At 41.9% G+C, this 20,016-nt stretch overlaps 2 protein-coding genes across 2 annotated transcripts in view; one reads left to right on the forward strand and one right to left on the reverse strand.

The window, feature by feature from the left end:
* Window positions 1-5,847, reverse strand: part of CDS2 (CDP-diacylglycerol synthase 2) — a 68,370-nt gene extending 62,523 nt beyond the window's left edge. The window contains exon 1 of the mRNA XM_067707543.1: window positions 5,530-5,847. Within this exon, the coding sequence (XP_067563644.1) occupies window positions 5,530-5,586 (57 nt within the window). The 5' untranslated portion in view covers window positions 5,587-5,847. The remainder of the gene's footprint in view (window positions 1-5,529) is intronic.
* A 7,771-nt stretch (window positions 5,848-13,618) lies between these two features.
* Window positions 13,619-19,641, forward strand: PCNA (proliferating cell nuclear antigen). The gene is made up of 6 exons (XM_067707544.1): window positions 13,619-14,064; window positions 14,912-15,009; window positions 15,175-15,242; window positions 16,595-16,789; window positions 18,136-18,259; window positions 18,347-19,641. Exons 1-6 carry the CDS (start codon window positions 13,844-13,846, stop codon window positions 18,424-18,426), a joined length of 786 nt encoding a protein of 261 aa, XP_067563645.1. The 5' UTR covers window positions 13,619-13,843; the 3' UTR covers window positions 18,427-19,641.
* The last annotated feature ends 375 nt before the right edge of the window (window positions 19,642-20,016 follow it).

Consider the following 20,016-nt stretch of genomic DNA (forward strand, 5'->3'; position numbering starts at 1 on the left):
GTTAAGAAGCTGTGTGCAGCAGAATTACTCAGCAAGCTCTCTGCAAAACTAACGAATTCAATACACTTCACCTGTGTGGATCCCGGGAAAGACAGCAGAGTGCACAAATCAGAAATAGTGATGCACATTTTTTTCAAACAGCTTAAAGGGTGATTATTTGTACTGTGAAATTAGTTAGGAGAGTCATTTCAAAAGTTTCCTAGATGCATTCAAAGTCTCCTGAAATGCCAACCCAATCATAAATTTTATGATGGCAATCTTTTGGCCCACATTTCATTCTTGTCTTTCCTAAGCACCACTGGAAAAACATGGATCGGTGGCAGGAAGACCACTTCCAAAGCTTAAATTCCAAGTTTCTTAGTTTGGCAACAACACTGTGCTTTTGGAATTTAAAATTATAAGCACGGTTCCCAGAGGAAAACGTTTCCTTTATTAGCAACTGGCTTTGACAATTCCATTCTAGGATGCTAAATGTAACAAAATACCTTCTGACTTTTATAATAAACACATTCCCCAGATTATTTTGTCTGCTTATTTGTAAGACACTTTGCCACAACAGTTAAGCAACTGAAACATTTTTTTAAATCTTTCAAATTTGTTCCAGTTCTTTTAATGAATTGACCTAATACTGTTTTCTGAATTCTTCTACTATAAAATAAGAAAGTTCCCATTTCACCATTTATTTCCCTAAAAAGATATCCTTGTTTTATTATTTCTAATTTTCTTAAATTTTAACCTAAGAATATCAGCAAAGCCAGAATCATGGAAGTTTGAAATCCCATGCATGATAATCAGAAATATTGAGCAATGGAGCAACTGTCTTGTTCTGGGCTAATGGACTACATTAGGCTTTTAACAGAAGGCAAGTAGGTGCTGTGTTTGTGGAGCAGAGCAACAAGCACTTAGTGAACCTCTAAGCCCCAGGCATTCTGTCATCATAGAAGCAGTTTAAGTGCAGTTGTAAAAAATTAAGGTAACTTTAGCTGGATAGTTCCTCATATCCTCCCTACCTACAACAACGGATGGGAAAGTACTTAAGAATCAACCACCCAAGACCAGATGGCTACACAGGCAAATTCTATCAAACATTTAGAGAAGAGCTAACACCTATCCTTCTCAAACTCTTCCAAAATATAGCAGAGGGAGGAACACTCCCAAACTCATTCTACGAGGCCACCATCACCTTGATACCAAAACCAGACAAGGATGTCACAAAGAAAGAAAACTACAGGCCTATATCACTGATGAACATAGATGCAAAAATCCTCAACAAAATACTAGCAAACAGAATCCAACAGCACATTAAAAGGATCATACACCATGATCAAGTGGGGTTTATTCCAGGAATGCAAGGATTCTTCAATATACGGAAAACAATTAATGTGATACACCATACTAACAAATTGAAGGAGAAAAACCATATGATCACCTCAACAGATGCAGAGAAAGCTTTCAACAAAATTCAACACCCATTTATGAGAAAAGCCCTGCAGAAAGTAGGCATAGAGGGAACTTTCCTCAACATAATAAAGGCCATATACGACAAACCCACAGCCAACATCATCCTCAATGGTGAAAAACTAAGATCCACTAAGATCAGGAAGAAGACAAGGTTGCCCAGTCTCACCACTCTTATTCAACATAGTTTTGGAAGTTTTAGCCACAGCAATCACAGAATAAAAGGAAATAAAAGGAATCCAAATCGGAAAAGAAGAAGTAAAGCTGTCACTCTTTGCAGATGACATGATACTATACATAGAGAATCCTTAAGATGCTACCAGAAAACTACTAGAGCTAATCAATGAATTTGGTAAAGTAGCAGGATACAAAATTAATGCACAGAAATCTCTGGCATTCCTATACACTAATGATGAAAAATCTGAAAGTGAAATCAGGAAAACACTCCCATTTACCATTGCAACAAAAAGAATAAAATATCTAGGAATAAACCTACCTAAGGAGTCAAAAGACCTGTATGCAGAAAATTATAAGACACTGATGAAAGAAATTAAAGATGATACAAATAGATGGAGAGATATACCATGTTCTTGGATTGGAAGAATCAACATTGTGAAAATGACTCTACTACCCAAAGCAATCTACAGATTCAATGCAATCCCTGTCAAACTACCAATGGCATTTTTCAGAGAACTACAACAAAAAATTTCACAATTTGTATGGAAACACAAAAGACCCCGAATAACCAAAGCAATCTTGAGAACGAAAAAAGGATCTGGAGGAATCAGGCTCCCTGACTTCAGACTATACTACAAAGCTACAGTAATCAAGACAGTATGGTACTGGCACAAAAACAGAAAGATAGATCAATGGAACAGGATAGAAAGCCCAGAGATAAACCCATGCACATATGGTCACCTTATCTTTTATAAAGGAGGCAGGAATGTACAGCCTCTTCAATAAGTGGTGCTGGGAAAACTGGATAGGTCATGTAAAAGTATGAGATTAGATCACTCCCTAACACCATACACAAAAATAAGCTGAAAATGGATTAAAGACCTAAATGTAAGGCCAGAAACTATCAAACTCTTAGCGGAAAACATAGGCAGGACACTCTATGACATAAATCACAGCAAGATCCTTTTTGACCCACCTCCCAGAGAAATAGAAATAAAACCAAAAATAAACAAATGGGACCTAATGAAACTTCAAAGCTTTTGCACAGCAAAGGAGACCATAAACAAGACCAAAAGACAACCCTCAGAATGGGAGAAAATATTTGCGAATGAAGCAACTGACAAAGGATTAATCTCCTAAATTTACAAGCAGCTCATGCAGCTCAATAACAAAAAAACAAACAACCCAATCCAAAAATGGGCAGAAGACCTAAATAGACATTTCTCCAAAGAAGATATACAGACTGCCAACAAACACATGAAAGAATGCTCAACATCATTAGTCATTAGAGAAATGGAAATCAAAACTACAATGAGATATCATCTCACACCAGTCAGAATGGCCATCATCAAAAAATCTAGAAACAATAAATGCTGGAGAGAGTGTGGAGAAAAGGGAACACTCTTGCACTGCTGGTGGGAATGTGAATTGGTACAGCCACTATGGAGAACAGTATGGAGGTTCCTTAAAAACCTACAAATAGAACTACCATACAACCCAGCAATCCCACTACTGGGCATATACCCTGAGAAAACCATAATTCAAAAAGAATCATGTACCAAAATGTTCATTGCAGCTCTATTTACAATAGCCCGAAGATGGAAACAACCTAAGTGCCCATCATCAGATGAACGGATAAAGAAGATGTGGCACATATATGCAATGGAATATTACTCAGCCATAAAAAGAAACGGAATTGAGCTATTTGTAATGAGGTGGATAGACCTAGAGTCTGTCATGCAGAGTGAAGTAAGTCAGAAAGAGAAAGACAAATACCGTATGCTAACACATATATATGGAATTTAAGGGGAAAAAATGTCATGAAGAACCTAGGGGTAAGACAGGAATAAAGACACAGACCTACTAGAGAATGGACTTGAGGATATGGGGAGGGGGAAGGGTAAGCTGTGACAAAGCGAAAGAGAGGCATGGATATATATACACTACCAAATGTAAGGTAGATAGCTAGTGGGAAGCAGCTGCGTAGCACAGGGAGATCAACTTGGTGCTTTGTGACCGCCTGGAGGGGTGGGATAGGGAGGGTGGGAGGGAGGGAGACGCAAGAGGGAAGAGATATGGGAACATATGTATATGTATAACTGATTCACTTTGTTATAAAGCAGAAACTAACACACCATTGTAAAGCAATTATACTCTAATAAAGAAGTAAAAAAAAAAAAAAGAATCAACTGGCACTTTTGTCTGGGAGATGGATCCAAGTAGTTAGGTGGGGAGGGTAGAAACTGTTTCACCTCATAATCTCATGGTTTTTGGGTATGTGGCTTTGCTTGTTTTTACCACTAAGTAAGTCTAATTATTACAAATAGCTTTTCAAAAGTACAGCCCATTAGGTATAATGCCTTCTTTTTTTCTACCTCTTCTCACACCTTCTAAAACAACAAAGTCCCATTAACATCAAGTCTGATTTCTCACCCTTAAACAGGGCTACACAGCCTCCAAATATCTGTAAACTCCCCCAGGCCCAGCTAGGGTATTTAATGGGAAGAGTAGAAACTTCAAAGTAACTTGTCTCTGTAAGCGACTCCTAAACTTGCACCCAAGCCCTAAATTTTCTCCAAAACATATTGTAAACATCAGTATGGAGAGTTCTCCTTGGGTGATCCACTGTCATAACCAAAAAAATTGTTTAAAATCCCATTACATCCCATACCCAAAACATTCCTTCCAGTATAACTGCTGTTGACACCCTGACACCTAATCTTGTGCCTTCCTCCTTCCTGATATCTCCCTAATGTTCCTTTCCTCCAGTTACCAAAAATGGAAAGCTACATAAATGGGTGCTGTGGACCTGGTGTAGAGCAACAGGGATTGGTGGGAACAGCTGTTCCTCAGTTCCAGCCAAACGTTAATCAGGTGGGAATGTGATGGCAGATCTTCCAATGATCCAAAATAGGCAATAAACTCAGACTGTTGGGAGAAATATTCTGGTTTTTAAAGCAACACAGGGACCAAAGAAAACAACTGCAGGTCACCTGTTGGCAACCCGCGAGTCAGCCAATCTGTTTCATTCTGGTCCATGCTCCCTCAGTCCAGTCTACACATCACTGTCAGATCAATTTACCAAATAACACTGCTCCTGACCACTAACTCCAGGCTCGAAATACTACCACTAAGTTTATGCTGTCATTCAACGTCCACAGTAACATAATGACTCCTCACCTTCCTCAACTCCCTTACACAACCTTTCACTTCAACCAATTAAGTCTGCTGCCCTCATATCTCAACCCCAACCAGCTACGTCCCTGCCAAGATGGCCTCTGTTCTACCCTCCTCCTCTACCCCATCAACGCCCACATCTGAAGCAGTAAACAAGCCCATCTTTGGGGAATATACCTTCCAACACCTGCTGACTACATGAATTAAGAGACTTCTCTGCTTAAAGCCAACAGATTTAACTTTCGAGAAGGAGTTTAAATCTCCTAACAGGCAAATCACATGGCCTTGTCTTGTTACACCCCCAGCCCCCAAATAACATTTTAAAGAAGTTCAGAGAGGCTAAGTCACGCTCTGAGGAGTCTTTCCGGGGTCTCGACGTCTTCACACCCAGGAAGGCCTCGGGGAAGTGGATTGGCGTAGGACCCCGCAACCAGCCCTGCGAGGGCTGCGGACGTGCGCAACCCCCGCGCTCTCCTTCCTGGGCCCCGGAGATACCACCCCCAACTGGACCCCAGAGCCATGTCCCCGGGACCCCGACCTCCTGAACCCTGCCGCGAGCTCCGCGGGGCCCAGCACCCGAGGACCCTTCCCGCAGACCAGGCCCGGGGCCGCCGACGGCCGCGCAGAAGATGGCAAGACGACCCCTCTGCGCGCGCCCCGCACGGACCTCCGGGGGACTCCGCTGCCCCGGCCGCGCCCAACCGATGCTGCCGCTACCTTTTCCTCGGGCGGTGCGTCCGGCTCGCGGGCCATCCTCTGCCTTAGCTCCGTCATGCTGGAAACACCAGCGCTTCGTCGCTGCGGCCGAGTGGCGCAGCCGCCGAGGCCGGCAGCTCAGCGCGGGCGCGCGCGGACTCTGCTCGGCCAGCCCCCCGTCGCCTAAGCAGCGCGCAGCTTCGCAGCGGCTCCCGACGCCACCGCAGCCCGGCCGCCAGCCCTGAAACTTGGCCCCGCCCGGTGCAGCCACCGCCCTTTCACCCGGGCAGAGCGCGACCAACCTCCTCCAGCCCTGCCCCACCAACTCCTTTTCTCGGGAGGGCCCCGAACAAGCGCGCACGCGCACCGCTGCCATCACAGCCCCGGAACTACACCAATGGCGCGAATCCGTCAGGGAGGCGGGGCGGGGGCGGGGGCGGGGCAAGCGGAGAGGATCGGAGAGGCGTGCATTGGATAGCAGCCTAAGAGGGCTGGAAAAGGCGTGCTTTTCTGAGGGGGACTACTCGATGGGAGCTCGGGAACTGGAGCCCGTGGTCTTAGAGATAACAGGTTGCTGGGGGCCATGGGCTGCAGCCCCGAGCCTCCAGCCGGCCTACTGCTTGCTGCCTTCGGCTTTTTGTGTTCAATAGCCAGGGCTCTTCCCTCTCACTGATAAGTAGACGCTTGTTAGGCCCTGAGCGGAAAGGCCTGGGGAACGCACCTGTGTAAAAGGAGGAGATTACGTGATAAGGAAGTGAAAGCCAAACTTAAGTCTGCGTTGCTTTGCCAAGTTATCTTCTATTTAGTGAGCGTTAATTATGTGCTGGGCACTGAACTATGTAGTCTCTTTAATGCATCTCATTTAATCTGTACAACGCTTGGAAATGGATATGATTTTTATTTTACAGCTAGGGTCTTCCACGGTTATTCAGCTTTCTTTTCTCTCTTCTGGACTATTGAAGGACATTTTTGGACAGGAATGCTGCCTGCTTTGTTCACAGCCCAATCTCCTATGTACCTGACGCATCCCAAGTACCTATTTAATAGATTTAAAGTTTCTCCTGAAAGAAAATGATTTAACCAAGGTCTCACGGCTAGAAAGTGCCCACTAAGAATACGAACACAGATCTGTTACCAACGCACTCTTTAACATACTCCTGGCCTTCCTAAATTCATTGTTAATACCTGTGTTGCTCAGCATTGCCTTCAACAGTTCCTGTTCACTGCCTTTAAGTGATGTAAAACAAGTATAAGACAGGGCCCCTTCCCTTAAGCATATTGTAATTTAACAAGGAGAGAAATTTGCACACATAGGAGCTGCAATTTTGTGTTAGCAATTTTGACCTGAACTGTAAGGTTTGGGGAAAGTAGTGGGAATTCTGAAAAGGGTGTTATATTTTCTTGATTTCTATAAAAGTATATTCCCAAGTGCCTATAACACTCCTTCAAAGTGACAATAAAATAGGTATAGAGGAACACTGAACTCAGGGTATGCTTTGTTCCCTATTAACGCACAAATACTTGTTTTTTTTAGAGAAACAGACCACCCCCTTTAGGCCATAATTTATTTAGAGAAAGCTGTGCTCTTTTATTTGTCTTTTGTTTTAATCTTATTTATAAAAGTAAATAACATGGGACTTCCCTGGTGGTCCAGTGGTTAAGACTCCAGCTCCCAATGCAGGGGACCTGGGTTCCATCCCTGGTGGGGAACTAGATCCCGCATGCATGCCGCAACTAAGAAGTCCACACGCTGCAACTATGAGCCTGCATGCTACAATGAAGATCCCGCGTGCCGCAACTAAGACCCGGCACAGCCAAAATAAATAAATAAATATTTTTTAAAAGTAAAAAATAACTTATTTTTAAAAAGTAAATAACATGCTGATGGTAATTTTAAAACTCTTTTAATCTGTTGGAGACTGTGTGACCACCATTTTGACTAATGTCAGTGATCACTTCTTGAAATAAAGACCAGACACTTCTTGGGTAAATTAAGCAAGGTTTATTATCTAAAGGATCTAGAAGGATGTCAACAACTTTAAGACAGGTGGAAGTGTTAGTAACCAGATTCTCACCTTTATGGAACATATTTGTGAAAGGTCACATCCGAGTAAGCATCACATCAGTCCTCCTGGAACCTCAGCTGTTTGCTTTGAAACACAGCCTAACTGGAGAACCAGTGCACGTAGATCAGAGTTTCAGAACGCACAGTATAATTACTAGGGTAGATAACTCCCTACAGTTTGGCCCGAACAAACTTCTTATCTGTCATACTCAGCCCTCCCAAGCTAATGGAGCTCAGACCAGGTACAATTCTGAAGTCGGTACTGTGGTAAACAGGGATCAGATATTCAGACCTCTGGAAGTCATGTTAACAGGTATTTAGGCAAGCTTTAGAGCCTCTCCCTCAACTGTAGGAAGAAATTAAAAGTAAAAAATTTCCCTCACCTCCAGCCCAAAGAAGAATTTTGTTCTATTACATTACGTTACACCTCCTCCTCTACCCCTGATTTTGCCCTTCAATAGAAATACCTCATAATAGCTCTTTCCTCTAGGGTCATTTCTTCCAGGCTTGTGACATATCTTGTATATGGTGATTCTTTTCATTGTACTCCTTCTATTGCACTCCTATACATATACTTAGTATATGTATAGGATTAGTATAGGTAACTAGCATGAGATTTTTAGTCCCCCAGAGTGTGCAGGCTGACTGCAAGCTCAGCATAAGTGGGCAGGTATTGCTATAATTATTATCATTCTATAATAAAAACACCTCCCACCTTCTTGATAATTTGAAAACTGCATTGGTACAAGTGACAAGAAAATTCTTCAGTTCCCCGAATAGTGTTTTTCCTCTCTTAGAGGGGAAGAACTGTCAATAAATGAATTATTTAAACAATACATTTTTAAAAAAATTGTCCATAAACAAAAACAGACTTGATCTGCTCTTTTTCTTGTCCTTCATATTGCCTTTCTAGATCTTATCTTGACAAGTGTTCTCAGAAAGCTAAAACTTCTTATTCAGTTTAATGAGATGACATGCAAAATGGAATTGAGAATGGGCTAGGCAGAACTGTATAACATCTTAAAGTTTCAAAAATACAAATCCTGCATTCCCACAAACTTGTAGACCTATTAGATTATTACACAGTCCATTTAAACTATAATTTCAGTCTTCTCTCTGACAAAGCATAGGTCTTACTTTTTCAAACCAACAGTCTATATGGAGGTGCAGATGGCTTTAAGCATAAATATTCATCAATTGATCACACATGCTGAAACAGTACTTTTCAGTCCTAATTATTTATTAGAATTACCTGGGGAGCTTCTAAAACTGCCAATGGATGGCCCATCCTAGACCAACTAAATAAGAATCTCTAGAGATGGAACCTAGAGGAAATAGGCTTGTTTCTTTCATTTTGTTAAGCTCTCCAGATGAGTCTAATGTGCAGCCAGGAATGAGACTCAGTTTAATATGTGATATCACCTTGTAAAGAAATTTGCCAGAAATTATATTAAATAGTTCACAGCATTTTTCTCTCCCAGCATGCATTAACATTTTCAGACCAACAATATATGTTTGATGAAGAAATTGTGGGAAATGCAGAAAAGCATAACAAAAAATATTAAGATCATTTGTGGTAGCATCAGCCATAGATAATTACTGTTAACATCCATATTATTGCCTTTTTATTCTATTTTCTGTGCACTTACACTCAGATATAATAATTTTAGAAAGTTGGAATACTATTGTTTATACTGTTTCATAACTCGACGTTTTAACATCAAATGCCCTTTGAGAACGGTACTTTTTTTTTTTTTTTTTTTTTTTTGCGGTACGCGGGCCTCTCACTGTTCTGGCCTCTCCCGTTGTGGAGCACAGGCTCTGGACGCGCAGGCTCAGCGCCCATCGCTAACGGGTCTAGCCGCTCCACGGCATGTGGGATCTTCCCGGACCGGGGCACCCGTGTCCCCTGCATCAGCAGGCGGAGTCTCAACCACTGCGCCACCAGGGAAGCCCGAGAATGGTACTTGAAAAGCTTTATAGTATTCCATCTTACAGATTTACCATAATTTACCTAACAAAGACCATATTGTTAGACCTCAAGATTATTTCCAATTTCAGGGGAATTGTTAATAATTCTATAAGAAACATTCTTAAACATGCCTCATCGTGGTAAGTAACTCTGATTACTTCTTTGGGAAAAAAAAATCCTATAGATTGAATTTCTGTGTCAAAGACTAAATAAAAAATTCCAAGGATTTTCATACATATTTCCAAATTCCCACTGGAAAAATTATACCAATTTATACTCTCATCTTCAAGTCATGAAAGTACTCACTTCCTTATATCCTTCCTAAGAAATGGGTGTTAACACAATTTTTATTAATTTGGTAGATTAAAATTTTATCTCCCTTCAATTTATGTTTCTTTGCTTATTAATATGCTAACCATTTTTCATACATTTACTAAGACTGGACCTTAGGCACTAGAAGCCAGGGACCTCTGGATTTTGTTTAGATACATAAAGTGCCCTTTTATTCAGTTTGAATTGGGTTCTCTGTTGTGGAAACAAAGTATATTAACCAACACAAGTTTTTAGGCACACTGAAGTTTTAAAACTTATGTAGTCATTCCTATGTTTTATGGGGTTTTTTTCCTTTTATGTTTAGAAGCCCACAGCAAGATCTCTTAAATATTTACCAAAATATTTTTCCATTTCTTATTGGGTTTACATTTATTTGAATTTTAATTATTTAATCTATCTGGAAATTATTTCAGTAAACAGTTATTAGGAAGAGTCTATAGCTTTACTTTTTCCTAGAAGTTTAACGAATTGTTTGGTCATAATTTAATTCATTCTTTTTCTCACTGATTGAAATAGCACCTTTACTAGTTGTTAGAGTAATCCTCTTAAAACCGAAATTGGGGACTTCCCTAGTGGCGCAGTGGTTAAGAATCCACCTGCCAATGCAGGGGACACGGGTTCGATCCCTGGCGGGGGAAGATCTCACATGCCGCGGAGCAACTAAGCCCGCACGCCACAACTACTGAGCCTGCATGCCACAACTACTGAAGTCTGCTCGCCTAGAGCCCGTGCTCCGCAACAAGAGAAGCCACTGTGATGAGCAGCCCGCGCACGGCAATGAAGAGTAGCCCCCACTCTCCGCAACTAGAGAAAGTCCGTGAGCAGCAACAAAGACCCAACACAGCCATAAATAAATTAATTAATTAATTAATTTTTAAAAAAACAAAACAGAAATTGTCTCATGCCAAAGACCCTTTGATAACTTTCCTTTTCACTTATAGAGGGTTTGTAAAGGGCTATAAGATCTCAGCCCTGACTCTCTTTGCAACCTCACCTTGCACCACTCTCCCCATTGTTCAGTGTGTTCTGGACACATCAGTCTTTGAGTCCTATTGTATGTCAATTACATCTCAATAAAACTGGGGAAAAATACTTATAAAAAAAGCTTTGAATTTTAAAACAAACTACTATCTGAACACTTTCTAAGCATGCTGTCCTTTTAAAACATGTTATTCTTTCAGCCTAGAATACTTTCTCCCACTCTCCAAACAGCGAGTTTCTCTGGTAACCTGCTACCTCCGCAGAAGGCCTTCCCTGACGACAGGTCATAGCCATTCTTAAGTCATGGGTGGAGTTTAATTGCCATTTAAAATACCTTCAAATCAACACTTCGATTTGGCATTAAACCAAAATGTTATTATGTAAGCAGAAAGCACAGAAACAGAGTAGTAGAGTATACATTCGTTATTAGTGAAGCAAATGTTTCTCACTGGAGGAATGAATACATTCCACATTTTGCAAAGGAACTGAGACACTAAAAGGACCTGGAGGGACTTCCCTGGTGGTGCAGTGGTTAAGAATCTGCCTGCCAATGCAGGGGACATGGGTTCGACCCCTGGTCTGGGATGATCCCACATGCTGCAGAGCAGCTAAGCCCGTGTGCCACAACTACTGAGCCTGTGCGTCACAACTACTGAAGCCCGCATGCCTAGAGTCCATGCTCTGCAACAAGAGAAGCCACTGCAATGAGAAGCCTGAGCACCGCAATGAAGAGTAGTCCAGCTCACCACAACTAGAGAAAGCCCATGAGCGGCAACGAAGACCCAACGCAGCCATAAATAAATGAATAAATAAATAAATATTTTTTAAAATAAATAAAAGGACCTGGAAAGGAAAATACCTACAAATAGATGAAACCGTTGTGTTTTGATATAAAGATGTATGCAAAAGGATAGTTGATTATACATAAAGGAAGTGCTAGTATCAAAATTTACGAATGGGTGGCAGAGACTTGGAAGAAATTCCAGAGACAATAGAGGAGCACCCTTAAGAATGCTGCATCATCCACACCCTTGACGACAGAGTATGATATATGGAAAAACAGCAGTATCAGTAACTGAGTGAGAAACTGAATGTGAAGATATATTACAAGTGCTTTAACCAATATATATATAGTGTGTACATATTACGCACATGAATGATATATGATACAAATGTTTTTAAAAGTCTAAAAGTTCTTTTGATAATTACAAAATAGACATTCTAAATGATAAATCATATGATAGTTTGACATTTTATTTTCTTGTGCTACATAAAATGGGGCATCTTACAATTGAAGGTACCTTAAATTCAGTGCATAGATACACCTAATAAAAGGGCTAGAGGGAGGGGCTTCCCTGGTAGCGCAGTGGTTGAGAGTCCGCCTACCGATGCAGGAAACACGGGTTCGTGCCCGGATCCAGGAAGATCCCACATGCCGCGGAGCGGCTAGGCCCGTGAGCCATGGCTGCTGGGCCTGCGTGTCCAGAGCCTGTGCTCCGCAAAGGGAGAGGCCACAACGGTGAGAGGCCCGCGTACTGCAAAAAAATAAAATTAAAAAAAAAAAAGAAAGTTCTAGAGGGAGAGAATAGAGTAGAGAAAGGCAATTTTTGAAGCCATAATGGTTGACAATATTCTAGACTTGATGAAATACATGAATCTTCTGATTGAGGAATACAAAATTTCCTGAACAGGAAAAATAAAACTAAATCCACACCAAGATACACGGTAGAAAAACTAAAGAATTCTACAGACCAAGGTAAAATATTAGAAGCAACTAAAGAGAAATGCTGTAAACAAAGCAAAAAAGAAACAAAGGAGGGATATTTATAATAATAAGATTATTAATATATGAAGTGCTCCTTTAATCAATAAGACAGTGGTCAAGAACTATATGAACGATATCCAACTTGCGCCAATCTTTTAATACACAAACTGAAATTTCCATATGAGCACAGATTTAAAAACGAGATTGCTAATATCTATAGAAAGAAAAATTAGGCGAAATGAGCATGCTCGTAGTTTTGGCTGAAATGTAAATTGCAATCTTTTAGAAGTCAATTTAGTAACATTAATCAAAATTTTAATGTGTATGCTCTTCGATCCAGCAATACTTCAAGGAGTTGCCCAAATTACAAGCACTTTTTAAGTTAGTTACATACGTAGGATATTATGCCATCTTTTTAAGAGGTGCTGATATAGAAAACATGTACCTGGCATAAAATTACACATGCTTTATTAAGTACTTTGCAAAAGGGTCTACGGTATAAAGTCATTTGTTTTTTTAAAAAAAGTATATTTGTAGAGAAAATAAAAAAGCTTAGAAAGTTGCATACGGTAAATGATACGAGTTTGGTGTGTATGTGGCGGAGGAGGTTTAAGAGCTGGTGGTCAAGACAACTCTTTAGGGTACAAGGTGGCTCTTTCTCCTAGCAGGCTGGATTTGCGTTTCACTTTCGAGGCCGGAAATTCCCTACCCCTCAAGAGGGAGATGAAGCACCACAAAGACGCAGTTCAACGACCCCCCCCACCCCCACTATAGGCCTGACCTTCACAGTCGGCCGGACTTTTCTAACGTCCGGTTCCGGAACGTGACAAAAAGGCGGGGATTCCCGCCGGTCGCCTATCAGCCGGCCCTCAGAAGGCGCAGCGCTCACGCCCCGTCCCCAGTCCGCACCCTCCAATAGATGTTAGGGGTGGGGCGGACTTCGTGCGGAGCGGGTACACGATTGGCTCTGTAGTCTCTCCGCCCAGGCAGCAGGCGGGGCAGCGTGGTGACGTCTCCGCGAGGGGCGCGGGGTCGTAGCGCGCGCTCGCAGACGCGGCAGTATTAAACTGCTGCAGGCGCGGCGGGCTGGTTGTGGGCTTCCTCCGTCTCAACCGTTCGTGAGTTGTTTCCGTCGCTCGCTCTCATCTTCTGAAGCCTAAGCCGGCTATACCTTCCTCCTTTCTTCCGCCAGCAGCCGTGTCGTTGCGACTCCGCCACCATGTTCGAGGCGCGCCTGGTCCAGGGCTCCATCTTGAAGAAGGTGCTTGAGGCGCTTAAGGACCTCATCAACGAGGCCTGCTGGGACATCAGCTCGAGCGGCGTGAACCTGCAGAGCATGGACTCGTCCCATGTCTCTTTGGTGCAGCTCACCCTGCGCTCCGAGGGCTTCGACACGTACCGCTGCGACCGCAACTTGGCCATGGGCGTGAACCTCACTAGGTGAGCCCCTAAGCAGCGGATAGCCGGGCCCTGATCCACCTCCTCTGGCTCTTGGCGGGAGCGCCTCCGGGCCGGGCCCTCATTGGCTGGAGTGGGCCATCTGCGCCTTCTATTGGCCTGCGGCACTAGTGGGGCGGGACCCAAGCGAAACGCGCGGTTCGGAAAGCCCGCGCTAGCTGCAGCGCGAACCGGCTCTTTCCGCGCCAAAGTCACAAAGCGGGTGGTGGCGGGAAAATGACGGACTTCTTTGCGGTGCCAGGAAAAGACTGTTGCAGAGCTCTTTGGTCATTAAGGGCAGGCGGCCTTGGATGAGAAACCTTGGTCCTGATTGACTTTAACTGCTTTATAATGTGTCCTAGTTCATTCGCCCTAACGAGCGACAAGAGTATTTCTTTTACTACAGAGTTGCGCTGAGCACCCCAAGATCCCGGTTTGAGGAAAATTTATCCCAGGGCAATGCTTTCAACTTTTGACCACTACCTGTCTAGTACATACACATGTTTAAATCTTAAAGCTTGTGAGAAATATTTACCCCTACTACATACAGCGTGTTTTAACTGGTTTATTAAATCGTTTTTAAAGATCGTTGTCCCAATAATTAACTTCACCCACCAAAGGGATTTGCAGTTCATAAAATACTGCTGTTTTATTTATATCCAGAAGTGAAATTGCTCTTGGTGGGGGGGGCTGTTTAGTTTAAGTATAAATACTACCAGATTGCATTCCAAATGGCTGGACCGGCTTACACATCCTAACTCACCAATTCGGCAGATGGTCTAATGGTTAAAAGTGGTACCTCCTGGTTTTAATTTGTTGATTTTAAACGCTTTGTTCTTCTGTGTTCTAGCATGTCCAAAATACTGAAATGTGCTGGCAATGAAGACATCATTACACTAAGGGCTGAAGATAATGCAGACACCTTGGCACTTGTATTTGAAGCTCCAAGTAAGTCGCACCCTTCTACTGACTTATGCTAGAAGAAATTAAAATGTAGTGTCAGTATTTCCCAAGGCTGAGAGAAATTTAAGATAATGTTTGTGATGGCTGTAAAATATACCTGACATCTGTAAACTTACATGTTCTTCTTCAACATTTGGTTTCTTTTGGTAGATCAAGAAAAGGTTTCAGACTATGAAATGAAGTTAATGGATTTAGATGTTGAACAACTTGGAATTCCAGTGAGTATCAAAGTTTCTGATTGAGCATACTGTACAGTCTTGAAAGTTACATAAGATATATTAATATAATAATTTAAAGCCTATTTCCTAACAGAACTTTTTCTGTATATCTGCTCATGCATGTTCCAGAGTCGGGTGTTTAAGACTGACATATTTGTCATTTTATTAAGTTATGGAGTTCTACAGTGGCTCATTGGTTTGAATTTATTTCTGCCGAGTGAATATTTACATTAACCTCTGCATCTTTTTTTAAATTATTATTCCTAGAGTGCTTGATTTTTTTTTGGTTTTTTTGTAGATCTTTATTTTTTTAATTTATTTTTGGCTGTGTTGGGTCTTCATTGCTGCATGTGGGCTTTTCTCTAGCTGGGGAGGGGGGCGCTACTCTTCATTGCGGTGCGCAGGCTTCTCATTGAGGCGGCTTCTCTTGTGGAGCATGGGCTCTAGGTGTGCAGGCTTCACTAGTTGTGGTACTCGGGTTCAGTAGTTGTGGCTCATGGGCTCTAGAGTGCAGGCTCAGTAGTTGTGGTGCACGGGCTTAGTTGCTCCACGGCATGTGGGATCTTCCCGGACCAGGGCTTGAACCTGTGTCCCCTGCATTGGCAGGCAGATCTTAACCACTGTGCCACCAGAGAAACCCGAGTGCTTGATTTTTATTGAGAGAAGATCTTAAAGCCATTTTAGCAGAAATTCATTATGGTTAGGTTTATCAACATCAAAAGCGAGAGGAGGTGTTCGGATGTTTAAAATGCCTAACATCATATTCTCTTGTTTTGGAAAGCAGACCTGTTTGCGCCATCATCACTGTATGCCATACCCTAATGGCCTCTTGATTTAGCCCTACTGTAGGGTGATTAGGTGGAGGCTCTTGTTCCCGGGATAGTGCATTTACTGTTAAAAGTTTAAGCTCTAATTTGTTTTTTTAGTATGGTTATTCTTACAGCATACTTGTTTTATATCTGCATTTATTTTTTGAGTGGTTAGAGTGTTAAGAAATTACACAATGAGTGATATTTCAAAGTAATCAGAAAATCTTGAATTCTGAGTTCTTGTTTAGATGCTGAGTCTTCAGAAAGTGAGGGTGCCAAATCTTTTATTTCCATGACATTTAAATTTCTCTGTTTTGGGGCTTCCCTGGTGGCGCAGTGGTTCAGAGTCTGCCTGCCTATGCAGGGGACGTGGGTTCGTGCCCCGGTCCGGGAGGATCCCGCATGCCGCGGAGCGGCTGGGCCTGTGAGCCACAGCCGCTGAGCCTGCACATCTGGAGCCTGTGCTCCGCAGCGGGAGGGGCCACAGCAGTGAGAGGCCCGCGTACCGCAAAAAAAAAAAAAAAAAAATTCTTTGTTTTACAGGAACAAGAGTACAGCTGTGTAGTAAAGATGCCTTCTGGTGAATTTGCACGTATATGCCGAGATCTCAGTCATATTGGAGATGCTGTTGTAATTTCCTGTGCAAAAGATGGAGTGAAATTTTCTGCAAGTGGAGAACTTGGAAATGGAAATATTAAGTTGTCACAAACGAGTAATGTTGATAAAGAAGAGGAGGCTGTAAGTAGTTTTTAAGTAAACAAAATACCTTGAAGAAGAATATTAGGTTATATCTTAGTCTGCTAAGGCTTCTATAACAAAATACCATAGACTGAGTGGCTTCTAAACAACGGAAGTTTATTATTCACAGTTTTGGAGACTCAGAAGCTGGCAGATTTGTTGTCTGACGAGGGCCTGCTTCTTGGTTCACAGACAGCAGCCTTCTTACCTGGTGGAAAGGGAAAGGGAGTTCTCTGGGGTCTCTTTTATAAGGGCATTAATCCCATTCATGAGGGCTCTGCCTTCCTAACACTAAGCACCTCCCAAAGGCCCCACCTCCAATACCACCATATTGTGAATTTGGCTTTAACGTGAATTGGGGTGGTGGGGGGGCCACAAACATTCAGTCTTTAGCAAGGTAATTGCTAAAATTAAAGAAAGCTCTAAAGAAAAACAGACAGAATTTGCATTTCCAAGTAACTAATATGTGAGAATTGAAACTTTTGAAATCTGCAAGTGATCTTATAGATGCCATCTAACTTAAATTTGTGAGAAGGGAATGCAAATTTAGTGCAACCTTTATAAACTGTAGAACAATGTGTTTGTGTATCAAACCCACACATACTCTTAAGGATAGGCTTGGGAGGCTAGCTTTAGCTTTCTGGAGGTACTTACTATGTTTTTACCAAATAATTGAGCAACCCAGTAGGATCTAGTTGGGGGTAAAATCTAGCTGTTGTGTAATCCTTATATTAACTTTTAAATAAACAGTTTAAAAATACATATATTAGTAACAAATATATATTAGTAACAAAACTCCAGGGGCTGATTCTTTTCTCCTAAACTACATTTCACTCCCCTGCCAATCTTGATTTTTGTTCTTCTCTCAAATGTTACTTAACCCATAGGGAATTTTCTGGCGGTCCAGTGGTTAGGACTCCGCACTTTCACTGACAAGGGTGTGGGTTCGATCCCTCATCAGGGAACTAACATCCCTAAAGCCGTGCAGCTAGAAACTTTTAAAAAAAGAAAAAATTCACTCATAAATATTTTAATTTATTCGTAGTGTAAACATTTTATGACATCTAAGAAAATTATATTAAGGAATTTTTCAGTGTTCCTACTTCCTTGGTTATTTCAGTTTGTTTGAATCAAGATTTTAATAAGGTCCGTACATTACAGTTCATTGAGATACGCTCCTTAAATTTCTTTTAGTCCATTGGTTCTCTCTTCAATTTCGTTTTCCCTCTATTACAATTTTATTTGTTGAAGAAACTAAGTCATTTGTCAATGTATATTAGAAATGAATGAGTTGCAGCTTTCTTGATGTTTTTCAGTATGATGACTCTTTTTGTTTTCTCCCTAAGGTTACCATAGACATGAATGAACCAGTTCAGCTAACTTTTGCACTGAGGTACCTGAACTTCTTTACAAAAGCCACTCCACTCTCTCCTACAGTAACACTCAGTATGTCTGCAGATGTACCCCTTGGTAAGATAATAAACTTGTTGAATCTTGTTTTGTAGGTAGTGTATGTGGTACTTCTCAGTAATTAATTATATTCCTGTTTTCTTTCAGTCGTAGAGTATAAAATTGCTGATATGGGACATTTAAAGTACTATTTGGCTCCCAAGATCGAGGATGAAGAAGGATCTTAGACATTCTTAAAATTCAAGGAAATAAAACTAAGCTCTTTGAGAACTGCTTCTGAGATGCTAGCACATACTTAAGTCTGTTTTGTCTTTGTACCTCTGAGTACATATGTAGATATTGTTTTCTGTAAATAACTTTTTCTTTTCTCCATTCTCTACAGTTTGTTCAAAAAGTAAAGTCCAAAGTCAAATCTGGTCTTGTTAACTGAGTAACAACTTTGCCTTACCTAGGAATACTCCTTATAATTTTTATAAACAAAAGGGTTTTGACTCTAAATGCAGTTTTAAGTATTGTTTTCAATTTAAATAAAAGTCATTTGAATTTCAAACATCACAGGACAGTGCCTTCATTTGGACCACGATGGTTGCAAGTATCCTAGAGAATTCACAATTCAAGCAGCTCATGTAAATGAGCTTATTGTTTCAGTCTAGAGCAGGTTGATATGACATTAGATACAGTGATAAAAAGTATTCCAGATACAGCAGGTGACAAAGTATTTTGGGGGATTTATTTGCCAAACTTGGTATTCTGACTTGAGCTCAAGAAATGAAAAGGGGAGAGTAGAACAAATATATAATATTTTGTCATTTTTGCTTGCATTTACAGAAGCTTAATGTACCCAGAGTTCTGTCAGCTTTATAAGACTAGCATTGTTACAGGGCAGTGTTTCATTAGCCTAGGGAGCCTTGTACAGGAGTCTTGGAAGTTTTAGTAGATCTGATAGGTCCCAAGGAGTATGTTTGTGCAAAAATAATTTCTCTAGCGTAAGTAGCCTTTTGTGGGGACTTATTCCCTTAAAGGATGAAGGTGGCTTAATTCCATGGATGTTGGATTCAACCAAGAAAGTGAAAAAGGCCCAGCAGTAATTGTGCTACAAGGTCACAAGTTGGCATGCTGCATATTGAGAATTCCTTTATTGTAGTCCTCTTTTTCCGGTGTATTTTGTGTTTGGTGGATTAAATGACAGATTTCTGTCGTACTTGCAGTGACGGTAGAACTCACTGTATCCCGTAGGTCACTATTCATTACCTTTCTGTGTGCCTGGGGTTGGGGAAGGATATTGGCTGCAAAGGGGCCTGATGGAAATTTCTGGAGTGATGAAAATATTTTATCTACATTGTGATGATGGCTCCAAGACTATATGTATCTGTCAAAACTAATCCAATTGTACTTTATCATATGTAAATTATACTTAATAAAGCTCGACATTTTAAAAAGTTTCACGTGTTGCAAAATGTCCCTTGTGGCCAGACCTCTTGCCGGGGTAAGGCCTGAAGACGAGGAGCGGGGAAACTGAAGCGCAAGAATGGGGGGCTACTCGAGAGTTGCGGGTGGGGTACAGGGCGGCAGAGACTGCGGCGCGGCCCGGGAAGGCAGCCTTCCCTGGGCATAGGGAGACGTGACAGCCTCGACCTTCAGGGAGCTTCGCCGGCTCGGCTTCCGCCTCTCGAGGCGCCACTGAACTCCCTACACTACCCTAGGGGCCGGAAAGAAACACGTAGCCGGCTAGCCCTGGACCTGTGACCCACGCAGCCCGGTTAGCTAGGCACTCGCCCGCCGCGGCGGAGGTGGTCGGCAGCCAGCCCAGCCCACAG

The sequence above is a fragment of the Pseudorca crassidens genome, chromosome 15, assembly GCF_039906515.1.
Source record: "Pseudorca crassidens isolate mPseCra1 chromosome 15, mPseCra1.hap1, whole genome shotgun sequence".
Classification (NCBI taxonomy): Eukaryota; Metazoa; Chordata; class Mammalia; order Artiodactyla; family Delphinidae; genus Pseudorca; species Pseudorca crassidens.

What these genes read in the sequence shown, in the direction of transcription:
- PCNA (XM_067707544.1), top strand. Translation starts at nt 13,844, where the DNA reads ATGTTCGAGGCGCGCCTGGTCCAGGGCTCCATCTTGAAGAAGGTGCTT. An exon ending in ACTTGTATTTGAAGCTCCAA is followed by an intron (nt 15,010 to 15,174) that starts GTAAGTCGCACC and finishes TTCTTTTGGTAG; the next exon opens with ATCAAGAAAAGGTTTCAGAC. An exon ending in TTGAACAACTTGGAATTCCA is followed by an intron (nt 15,243 to 16,594) that starts GTGAGTATCAAA and finishes TTTGTTTTACAG; the next exon opens with GAACAAGAGTACAGCTGTGT.